At 49.0% G+C, this 12,087-nt stretch overlaps 1 protein-coding gene across 1 annotated transcript in view; it reads left to right on the top strand.

Annotated features, from left to right (window-relative positions):
• The window catches only part of PLCD3 (phospholipase C delta 3), a 76,561-nt gene extending 66,825 nt beyond the window's left edge, over positions 1 to 9,736 (top strand). The window contains exons 13-16 of the mRNA XM_015423347.1: positions 196 to 374; positions 3,902 to 4,037; positions 6,035 to 6,184; positions 8,334 to 9,736. Of these exons, the coding sequence (XP_015278833.1) occupies positions 196 to 374; positions 3,902 to 4,037; positions 6,035 to 6,184; positions 8,334 to 8,422 (554 nt within the window). The 3' untranslated portion in view covers positions 8,423 to 9,736. The remainder of the gene's footprint in view (positions 1 to 195; positions 375 to 3,901; positions 4,038 to 6,034; positions 6,185 to 8,333) is intronic.
• Positions 9,737 to 12,087: the final 2,351 nt, after the last annotated feature.

Below are 12,087 nucleotides of genomic sequence, written 5' to 3'. Positions count from 1 at the left end.
GAGGGGTGTGTGTGTGTCTAAAACTCAAATAAATAAATCAGTCCCTGCTGTGGCTCTGTGCTGCCATTTATCCCTCCGGACCCTTCTGGATTTGCTAGTAGACAAGATGCAGGTGTTTCCAAAATTGCATTATTTCAGGCTTTCTGACCTCCTTGGATAACTGTCTCCTTTTTTTCCTCTGTGCCCTCCTTGCAGTGGCGCTTAATTTCCAGACGCCAGGGGCAGAGATGGACCTCAACGACGGGCGCTTCCTGGTGAACGGGCGTTGTGGCTATGTGCTGAAGCCGGCCTGGCTGCGCCACAGCCAGACCAACTTTGACCCCGAGTCCCCCCGGCGGGGCACCGGCCAGCGCCCCGTTGCCCTCACGATCAAGGTACGGTCAGCGGGGAATGTTTTTGTGTGCCAAAGCCGGTGATTACTTTTCTGTGTTCAAATGCATGTGCAAGCCAAGTACTTGTGCGGAGACGATGGCGCCAGCAACGTGAGCGCCTGCCTCTGGATCATGCAGACCGCAAGCAAAGTCCCACTTCATGGGGCTGTCAAGGCAAGAGATGAGCAGAACTGGTCTGCTGTTGCCTTCCTTTGCAGAAGAGCCCACCGTCTTCCTTGGTGGTCTCTCATCCGTCTCCTGGCCCTACTTAGCGTCTGTCAGGCTCTCTGTGCATTTTGCAGTTTACAGCTCGCCTGTCATTGAGAGAGGAGGCTCCCCTCTCTCCCTCTCTTTGAAGCGTCTGGGGCTTATCACCTTCACGATGCCAAATGTCCTGGCCTCTCAAATGTCTGTGCTCTTGGTTCCTTGCTATGTAAGGCTACGTGCCTATGAGGGGAAGGGGGGGGGAGCTGACGGTTAGTTCTGGAGGCCAAATGCTCGGGCAGTGGTGGCGAACCTACGGCACGGGTGCCAGAGGTGGCACTCAGAGCCCTCCCTGTGGGCACGCCTGCCATCGCCCCAGCCAGGCCCAGACCATCATTAAAGTGTCGAATCCTCTGCCAAATAACTTTAAGTAAATGAAAGCATTTGGGATTGCTTTCCTTACTTTGTACGAGTTGTTTTTTCTAAAGTAAAACCTCAGTATTCAGGTTAAATTGCCGTGTTGGCACTTTGCGATAAATAAGTGGGTTTTGGGTCGCAGTTTGGGCACTCGGTCTCTAAAAGGTTCGCCATCACTGTGCTAGGGGGTGATTGGATCCTGATCTTTAGTGCTTTTACTTGAATTCCCTATATCTGTAGGTGCGTTTAACTTCAGTTCTAACACATGGAATTCACTGCCACAGGAAGTGGTGGCGGCTACAAGCATGGACGGCTTCAAAAGGGAATTAGATAAGCATATGGAGCAGAAGTCTATCAGTGGCTATTAGCCACAAGGTATAGATAGGGGCTCTGGGGCAAGGGATGCTCTGTGTAATTGGTGCTTGGGGGGGGTCAACAGTGGGAGGGCTTCTAGTGTCCTGGCCCCACTGGTGGACCTCCTGATGGCACCTGGTATTTCTGGCCACTGTGTGACACAGAGTGTTGGACTGGATGGGCCTTTGGCCTGATCCAACACTGGTGTCTCTTATGTTCTTATGTTCTTAACAATAGATGTGTTTAGGTTGGTATCCATCCACTGTCTCAATAAAGTTAGCTTTCTACAAACGGGCTGGTGTTGAGAACTGATTTAACCAGGTCAGTTCTGATGACATCAGAGTCGCCTGGGCTATATATCGCAAGCCTGGAAATAAGGCCTGTTTTATTTATTTCTTATGATCCACCTGTCTCATGGGACTCAAGGTGGATTGGGAGTACAGTCAGTAAAACAGGACGTTCAGCAAACAGCACTTTAGGAGATTAGAAGTGTGGCGCCGCCAGAAAGAAATGAAGCAGAGCACAAGTATTCACGTGGCACATTAAGCAATACAGAAATTACATAAAGAGGATCCTGCGTACAATACTCCTGTGTAGAGCAGTATAGCCCGCAAGCCTAGTCATGTACCCAGGGAAACAAGGCTTACTTAGCTGTTAGGCGCAGTGCCTGCTAAGCCCAATATACTTTAAAAGGTAAAGGTAAAGGTTCCCCTGCTCGAAAGCCAGTCGAGTCCGACTCTAGGGTTGCGGTGCTCATCTCTGTTTCAAAGCCGAAGAGCCAGCACTGTCTGAAGACGTTTCCGTGGTCATGTGGCCGGCATGACTAAACACCGAGGCGCACGGAACGCTGTTACCTTCCCACCGAAGTGGTACCTATTTATCTACTTGCAATTTCTTGCTTTCGAACTGCTAGGTTGGCAGGAGCTGGAACTCGAGACGGGAGCTCACTCCGTCACGCGGCAACTCGGGTCTCGAACTGACCTTCCACAGCCTGCAGTTCAGCGTCTTAACCACTTGAGCCACCGCAGCTCCAAGATACTTTTAGGGGCCCACAAAAATGTTTTACTTCCTTTTAAAATCAGAAGACAAAAATTGAAAATTTTAGGGTAGAAGAAAATGTTTAATTCCCCCCCCCTCACATTAGAAAAAAAATTAAATGTTTAGGGTCCACAAAGAATCTATTAAATTTTGCCTAAAACAGAAAAATATAAAATACTGAAGTATTTAAAACTATATCAAAAATAATGTTAATACTGATATACGACAGAAATAAATAACAGCTCCAATTTTATGCACACTCCAAGTGAATTAAACACAGACAAATGGTGACCATATAAACTGAGCTCGTTATTCCAGTTTGGTCCTTGCATCTGTTAAACACCTTTATGACGCTGTATGCTAATTTGCTGCTCACCCTCGACCTTTATGCATGGACTGGCAACTTCCATTTCAATGTATCTGAAGAAGTGTGCGTGCACATGAAAACTTATACCCAGAATAAAACTTGGTCTTAAAGGTGTCACTGGACTTAAACTTGGTTCTGCTGCTTCAGGCCAACACAGCAACCCACCCAAGTGAACTCAGTGAAACTTGTCCCAATTAGTTGTGCAGAGCAAGTTGGGATGCGAATAAACACCCAAATAAACAGTTTTTGGAAAGCTCTTTGGGGGTGTTTGGTGCATGATGGCTGGTTTTTGTAATGCAATTCAACAGTTCATGCTGCAGCAGTGCTATGTCTTGGTCTGAGGCGAATGTGATGCTGGGTGCTCATTTTCACAGCCAGGGTCAAGGCTTGGGTGTATGCTGCAGAAGCAGCGCGGAAGGTGGGCACAGAATTTAGTTTCCTGAGAATCTGGGTGTTGAATGTAAAACGTGACTTTTTTTAGGGTGAAGGCTTTCTGACGTCTCAGAAGCTGGAGAGGTGGCAAGGTGGGGAGAAAGCCAAGAATTCAGTGGCCCTCTGATAGCTAAAAGCCAAAGGAAATCATACAAAGTCAGAGCTTTGAAGCCAAATGTCTAATGTTTACATAATTAACACAGGAAGCAGGAATCCAGCATTTCTTGGTGCAGAATTTTACACCTCCTTAACCACAGAATACACACAGCTCAGACCATAATCCACCTGTGTGGGTTCATTTTGAATAGGGGATAGTGAAATGACTAGTAGGGGTCATTTCGTAGAAAAAGAGGTGCAGGAGATCATTTGCATAACTCATTTGCATATGCCACACCCCCTGACAAAGGTCAGGAGAAGGGAAAGAAAGGCATTTAAATCCCCCCAGGCAGCGGGGGTCTCTGCAGGCCTTCCCTGGCCTGTTGGCGTTGTGGGGGGGGCCAGGAAAGGCGGGGGGGGGGCACCCCTGGTCTCCTTGCTGCCGGAGCGCCATTCCAGCGTGCTCCGGCAGGAAATGACCCCTGGTAGAGACTTTATTACAAGGCATGTTGTTTGCTTTGTGAAGAGTTGTGGAGCGCTTTTCCTGTTCTGGGGGTTGGTGGAAAGGGGCCCAGCCCAGTCCCTCTCCTGCTCTGAAGTCTCCCTTCCCGGCCTCCTGCAGGTGATCACAGCACAGCAGCTCCCCAAGCTGAACAAGGAGAAGAACTCCTCCATTGTGGACCCCTTTGTGCGCATCGAGATCCACGGCGTTCCCGTTGACTGTTGCAAGAAGCAGACGGAGTATCGGCTGAACAACGGTAAGGTGTGGCTGAGGACACCCAGGGAGGCTGGAGCTGAGAGATGGAGGAGCCATAAGAACACAAGAGAAGCTGTGTTAGCTCAGGCCAAGGGCCCATCCAGTCCAACGCTCTGTGTCACGCAGTGGCTAAAACTCAGGAGCCCTCTGGAGGCCCGCCAGCAGCCAGCCTCGCCTGTGGGAGGTCCCAGAGGGGAGGAGAAAAGGCATTCAGGCCCCAGGGCCACGGAAGCCCCCTTCTTGAGACACGAGGGAGGTACGTCCCTTCTGGGTAGACGGAGCTGGCAGTTCGGGACACCGCCTTGCCTCTGAACAGATGCGGCAGTGGCGGCGTCAGCAGGCGAGGCCCTACCCAGAGATCTCCTTTTACACAAAAAAAATTGCAAAGAGCAGCCAGAAAGGGTGAGTGTTTGGATTAGTATGGGAGAAGCAGGTATTATCCATTTTCCCACTTGTAACTTTGGGAGGAGGTATCAATTTAAATGGAGGAGGCAATGTGTGTGTGTGTGGGGGGGAACCCTACCCCCAGTGCTGAGCGTCAAATGGATGTGGGCTCTCCCCCCGAGTCCGCGCACTTAACCACTACACCAAACTGACTCCCTCAAACTGTGCATCTGAGCACAAAGGTGTTACATATAGTTTGGCTCTTGGGCAGTCGAACTTTGCACTTATCACAGACCCCGTACAATGTGGAGCTGTGTGGAGTATTCTGGCATCGCACACCAGTACAAGAGAGAGATGCAGGTGGGGGCAGCCGTCTTGCTCTGAAGCAACAGAACGAAGTTTGAGTCCAGAGGCACCTGTAAGACCAACCAAGTTTTATTCGGGGTATGAGCTTTCGTGTGTCTCTGAAGTGGTGTATGTGCGCATGAACGCTTATACCCAGAATTAGACCTTGTGGGTCTTGAAGGTGCCGCTGGACTCAAACTTTTTCCAAGTACAAGAGATGTATGAAATGGAGTTGCTGAACGTAGCTTCTTGAGAATCTGGTTTTTCCTTGACAAACCCTCCAGCCCTTAAAGTGGGCATCGTGAACTTTGGGCTTCTGTCCTGGAGCAACCAGCAAAACTTCACCTCATCTGAACGTCTGTTTCTTTGGGTTTGCCCATGTGGAGCGTTGGGATGCTCAGTCAGAGTCTGTGTAAATTTCTTTCGCATTCCTGTCTCTGCTTTGCGCTGAAACGCTTACCTCTAATGATGTGCAGGTGGGTGTGGGTGTGTGGTCGGCCTTTCCAGGCAGCCGTGGGAGCCGGACAGTTCCCAGCTTCGCCTAGATACAGTTTTCTGGCTTTAGCCCGCGCGCGGGAGGGTGCCTAATTGGCCAGCGGAGTGGGGGGGGGGGTGCATTCGAATGCCCTATATCTTATTATGTCCAAGGGACAACTGCCATTCTTAACAGTGACTATGTTAATGCATCTATAGCTCTTCAATAAAAGTATAACCCTTCCTGAAAGCGTGTACTCCGTTGTTGGCTGTGGGTTCTGACAACTACACCAAATTGGCTCTCTCAAACTGTGCATCTGAGCACAAAGGTGTTTGCCTCTTGGGCAGTCGAACTTTGCACTCATCACAGACCACGTGCGATGTGGAGCTGTGTGGAGTATTCTGACATCGCACGCCAGTGCAAGAGAGAGATGCAGGCGGGGGCAGCCATCTTGCTCTGAAGCAGCAGGACAGAGTTTGAGTCCAGGGGCACCTGTAAGACCAACCAAGTTTTATCCTGGGTATGAGCTTTCGTGTGTATCTGAAGAAGTGTATGTACCCAGAGTTAAACCTTGTGGGTCTTGACGGTGCCACTGGACTCAAACTTTTTCCAAGTACAAGAGATGTATGAAATGGAGTTGCTGAACGTAGCTTCTTGAGAATCTGGTTTTTCCTTGACAAACCCTCCAGCCCTTAAAGTGGGCATCGTGAACTTTGGGCTTCTGTCCTGGAGCAACCAGCAAAACGTCACCTCATTTGAACGTCTGTTTCTTTGGGTCTGCCCATGTGCTGCAGGGTTTAATCCATGCTGGAATGAAACGCTGACATTCCCGGTCCGGGTTCCAGAACTGGCGCTGGTGCGCTTCGTAGTGGAGGATTACGACACAACTTCTTCCAACGACTTTGTGGGACAATTCACTTTGCCGCTGCCCAGTGTAAAAGAAGGTGGGTGTGCTCGTTTCCCGGCTGCGGGGGGAGGGGGGCTTCCACAGTGGCACCTGTCTTCTCACTAACTGCAGCTTCAGAGGAGCTGTGTAAATTGAGGAAACTCTAACTCCCCATCTATAGATCAGCCAGGCAAAGATAGTCATTAGCTTTTAAAAAAATCTAGAGTGATTTGTGTCATGGTACTCTTGCATCAGGAGCTGCGGTGGCTCAAGTGGTTAAGACGCTGAACTGCAGGCTGTGGAAGGTCGGTAGTTCAGCAGTTCGAGACCCGAGTGCGCCGCATGATGGGGTGAGCTCCCGTCTCTGGCCCCAGCTCCTGCCAACCTAGCAGTTCGAAAGCAAGATATTGCAAGTAGATCAATAGGTACCACTTAGGTGGGAAGGGAACAGCGTTCCGTGCACCTTGGTGTTTAGTCATGCCGGCCACATGACCACGGAAACATCTTCGCTGGCTCTTCGGCTTTGAAACGGAGATGAGCACCGCAACCCTAGAGTCGGATTCGACTGGCTTTCGAGCAAGGGAACCTTTACCTTTACCTTTTACTCTTGCATCACACATGCCTTGCTCTATAGAATTTGCAAAGCCAAGTGTAGGATTTCTTGCCTGAATCACTGTTCCCTCTAAGCCAGGAGTGTCAAACATGCGGCCCCCCGGATCAGGCCCCCCGGAGGGCTTCTATCAGGCCCGCAGTGGAACTGGCTGTCTTCTGCTTCTTCTTCCAGTTCTGCTGCTGCTGGGTCATCGTAGGTTTGCAGCTTACAGATACACACCTGGACAGCATACTCAAGATTGCAACAGCACAGACATTTTGATGTAATAATTCAGAGCAAGAGGTGTCAGTTATCAGACACTGTTAAATAAGCAAAATATTGCAAGAGTGCTAATGTTTTAAGCATGTTTTTATTTTAAGTTAAAAAAAAACACACCCTTTGTGTTTGTTTCCTTTATAAAGTGTATATCTCCGCTACCTGGCATTACTTTTTATGACACACATGGCCCGGCCCAACAAGGTCTCCTTTATGTCATATCTGGTCCTCGTAACAAATGAGTCCGACACCCCTGCTCTCACCTGTGGGCATGAGCTCATTAACCCAGGAAGCCCTGCTCAGCAGCAGTCCGGAGCCACACGGGGCCTTGCACTGGCCCATTACCCATTTGAAGATTACAGCAGTTGTATTCTGCTCAGGATGTGGACTGCTCCACTCAGAAGGGGGGGGGGTTTGTATTCTGCTCAGGATGGTGACTGCTCCACTCAGAAGGGGGGGGGGGGATGAGAAGGAACAAGTCCTGATTTTCTAGCAAACAAGAGGACAGAACTGTTCGGGGTCATGTAGCTCATACTCTCCCCCAAGCAGCATCACCTACTCCTCAGACTTCCCAACCCCACATATCCTAGATGGAAAGCAGGTATTATTGGGTGTTGTAAATAAGAAGCGGGAGACTGACCAGTTACGAAGGTGCACAGAGAGTTTATATAGTTATAAAGGTGAATATATACAGAGATATTTACAGGCTGTTGAACAGCATGTCATGCCTTAGTCTATGAGAACTGAGTCCCCATCCAGTTTACTAAGCTGATAGCTATTATGCTAAACCCCAGTCAATCTCTAACAAGGTGATGTAATCACTAGCTCTAACAAGCCCTGAAAGAGCAACACCTGCTAGAAAACACCTGGCTGTAATTACATGATTACTAGCATGACAGCTAGGTCTGACAAACAGATCAAACTGATCTGTAGTAACTGCTTGCTACCTCTATCACTCTGACATATATCTCAATAGGTATGTTCTACAGCACTGTCTGTACAGCAAGCAAGGAGGCCAGTCAGTTTCCTGGAAATTTGCTGTTTGACCTGAGCCAGGGATTTTTTTTTGGGGGGGGGGCTGTTATGTGGAGCCCTGGAGGGGCTGAAGGAGCCCATGGAATGGAGTGGGACCAAAGTTTACGTACTGTATTTGATTGGACCTTAGCTGACATGTGGGCGTGGCTTGCCAAGCCCGGACTGTTTAAAAAGGAGCCTGTTGCTCCATAGTTTGTCTCGTTCTGGTCCTTCTGACTTCGTGTCCCAATAAAGCTGTTATCACTGTGCCGCCCCGCCTCCCCCTCTCTGACAGGATTTCCTTCTACCTCTTACTCCTCCCCAGGGTATCGCCACATCCACCTGCTCTCCAGAGATGGCACGCCATTGTCTCCCGCCACGCTTTTTGTGCACGTGAAATGCAAGAAGATGTGAAAACGAGTGGAGAAAGACGCAAAGGCCACGGGCAGGAAAACAGCTGAGCAGCTGCGCTAATAACTTGGTCCCCCCCTCCCCGCCCCCGTCAAACTGTGTGTGCTTCTGAGCCACAAAGATGAAGCGGTGTGGGGCCAGCCCCTGTGGGCTGGGCTGAGACAGTGGTTTGAGAGTCAGTCAACCCTTGCTCGAAGGTTCCAGCTCCGTTAGGGTCCGGGATCTGACGAAATGGGGGTGCTGTTGAGTTTGAAAGCAGAAAGCCTCTTCTGAACCCCATTTGGGGTGCTGGGAGAGGGTGCCCACCTCACCCCCTTCCCCCTGAGTAGCTTGGGAAACAAGCCACAAGATGGCGAGATTCAGCTGAGTTTCCTACAGTCACGCACACCTTACAAGTAGCAGTTAGTGAAAGGATTTATTAAGCTGTCTTTCAGGGAAGAGGGAGCAGGGGTGCAAATGTGGAGCGGAATAGAGAACTGCCAGCCTGCACAGACATCGGGACTGTGGATACAGTGTGAACATTTGGGCAGGTGTGGGCCTGCCTCAGAGGCCTCCGTTGTTCATTGTGCGGCCTATGCGCAACCGCACGGGCTTGGGTTTTAGCTGAAGTCACCAAAGGCAGAAACGCCTTGCCGAGACCTCCGGTTGGGTAAGAAAACTGTGTCTGTGCTTCTGTGGGAAACAGGCTACCAACCCATCTAAACAGACAGACAATTTAAGAAACCCATCCGTGGGCTTTTGCCCTGACAATAGAAGCTTTTTAGCTTTCGCTAGTGCCTGGCGGACGCAAGGTACAAGCCAGTGAGGGCCATGCATTGGATGTGAACAGCCCTACGCCCCTCCCCTCGAATCAGACTCTCCAACAGCTGACAGACCTGTCGTGCAATGAATGTGGAGTTAGATTTGAGTGCAGAAGCACCTTAGAAGCCAAGGAAGGTCTCAGGGTGAGGCCTTTCGAGAGTCAAAGCACTCCCTTCGTCAGATGCAGCAGAACTCTGAGGGGTGCTGCAAAAGAATGCTTGTAAAATATGCAGCGGTACCATGGAGATTGTAATTGGCTTGAGAGAGCAGAAGGGAAATGTCTTGGGGGCAGAAAATTGGCATCTGTAGTGAGATAAGAATCCTGTGTCCCTATTCAGCCCTGGGGGGCAGGTACATTGTTCGGAACTTGTGAATGAACTGTAGTCCAGCAATCTCCTGCTGTAATTTCCCTTTGAAATTTCTTCGTTTGAGGACCGCTACTGTACATGCAGTGCCGTTTGTATTCCCCAGTATTATAAAGTCTCCCTGTAGCTTCAGGGCTTCTCTTATAGAGAACGATGGTGCCTTGCTTGTTTTTACTTACGTCATTTTCATGCTGGGCCTCCCGTTAAAAAAAACAACCCTAATTGTGAAGAATGAAACATTGGACTTGCCTGAAGGTTTCTTTTCAGTGTGTGTGGGGGGAGTCATCCATACCAGTTAGGCCACGCCTCCTCTTGCTCCAGGCAGGGCTAGGCAATTTTTTAATGCCTTTCCAGGATAGAGCTACGGTGCCCTTCCAGACATAAAACAGCACAGCTCCCAAAGACATATCACCCGAGTCAGGAAGGTCTTCAACCATTTTATTAACTGGAAACACTTAAAAGAGAACTCTTCACCACCTTAATATAAAATCCACACACACACTTTTTTTCCTTCTTTTGTGGTGGGGAAAATTGGATGCCTTTGCCCCACTGAAGAGAAGAGACCTTCATCAGGTGAATCTGGTGTTTTGTTCTCCTTCAGTGGGGGAAGGCATCCACCCTGGTTATGTAACCAAGCTGAAAACCGGGTGGGACATCCGCCACGTAAAACTAGTCCAAAACCTGCTGGAGAACCCGTCTCCCAAACACAGCTTCCAAAGAATTCTGTTGGTCGGTTTCATAGTGCTTAACAAAGGCTGAAAACGAAGACCCTGCTGCCGTCCTGCAGAGCTCCTCAGTTGGAGCTCTAGTAGCGAACGTGGCCGATGTGGCAGCTGCTCTTGTGGAATGCGCTGTAATTCCTGAAGGAGTCCCAACGAGGCCCCGGACCTCAGATGCTTTGCAAGTGCAAAACTTAATCCAAAGAGCTGCGGTCACCTCGGTGACTTTTTTGCCCAGGTTCATCATTCTGGGGGACACAAAGAGTGCGTCTGAAAGTCTGAATGAAGCAGCCCTCTTAATGTCAATGCAGAGGACCCGTCTGACATCCAGCTTACGCCACATCTTTTCCTTTGAGAGTGAAGGCCTAGGGCAGAAAGACGGCATGACTAGCTGTCAATTCAGATGGTGAGGCAAGTTGACCTTGGGGATGAGAGGTGGGTCGGCTCTTAATCCAACCCGGTTCCTGTCAAAAGTACAAAGCTCTTTCCTTACTGAAAGAGCTCCCAGCTCAGAAACTCTTCTTGCAGATGCAATGCCAACTAGAAAAGCTACTTTGCAGGATAAGAGCCTTAACTATATAGAATTTAAAGGTTCAAAAGGTGGTTTAGTTAAGGCCTGCAGTATCTTAGACAGGCTCCATGGTGGAAATCTGAGTCTCTGTAATGCCTGCTAAATCATATCCCTCTGTCTGCATTAGAAGCTCAAGGTCTTCCTTCTTATTGCTCAGGCTTTGGGCACTGGTACATAGACACCTGAAGCCCCACACCTTTGGCTCCATTGGACCTGGCCCTCCCAGGTGGGCCTCTGCCATTTGCTCTCCTTCGTTTAAATCCCTGCATTGGTTGTCTCCTTCCCCTTGGGCAGTGTTCCCTCTAAGCTGAGTTAGTGTGAGCCAGCTCACAGTTTTTTAGCCTGCAGCTCACAGATTTTTGTCTAAGCTCAGGAAGGAGGGCTCCAGAGCAAACTAATTGATGCAGTAGCCAAATCGCTCGCTCACAACTTTAATGTCCGTAGCTCACCAAGTAGAATTTTTGCTCACAAGACTCCTCAGCGTAGAGGGAACATTGCCTTTGGGGTGTCAGTTTAAAGCCCTCTTCATGAATCTCCCCAGGTTTCTGCCAGACACGTTCTTCCCTGACCTACTGATTCAAAGCAGCGGCTTCTTCTGCTTCTTCTTCTTTTGCAGGCAAGCGGAGCTAAGCTCTGGTGTCCTGCTGGAGGGGCAGGGGTATTCACACTGGAAGGGCACTCTAGCTCTGCCCAGGAAGGCATCCAAAATGTTGCCTACCCCTACTTGGAGCAAGAGGACGCACGACCTTCCCCCCCCCATAGTTTATTTAACTATTTTCCATAACAAAAATCACATAAAAGTATACTCATATACATCATAATTTGGAGTTTCCTTTACGTATTTTTTCCAAACCAACTGTCTACTTTCTGCCATCTTTTTTAAAACACATTTTCATCCTTTCCCGACAAAATCGTATTTACTTTATCCATTTCTTTTATTTCCATCATCTTTACAATTAATTCTTCTCTTCTTGGAATTTTATCTGATTTCCAACATTTAGCTATAAGTATTCTGGGCATAGTAAGGATATATAGAATCAAACATGTATCGTTATACTTTATCCCTTCTGGTAACATATTTAACAAAAATATTTCTGGGTCTAACGCCAGATCTATTCCCACTATTTCCGCAATTAGTTGCTTTATGGTTTTCCAAACCATGACCTAACCAGTGTGGATAACTTCCCCCACGGAAGGAAAACCAGTGCTTCG

Source organism: Gekko japonicus, unplaced genomic scaffold (genome assembly GCF_001447785.1).
Source record: "Gekko japonicus isolate JY-2015 unplaced genomic scaffold, Gekko_japonicus_V1.1 scaffold1434, whole genome shotgun sequence".
In the NCBI taxonomy this organism is placed as follows: domain Eukaryota; kingdom Metazoa; phylum Chordata; class Lepidosauria; order Squamata; family Gekkonidae; genus Gekko; species Gekko japonicus.
This window is presented reverse-complemented; position numbering and strand designations above follow the sequence as displayed.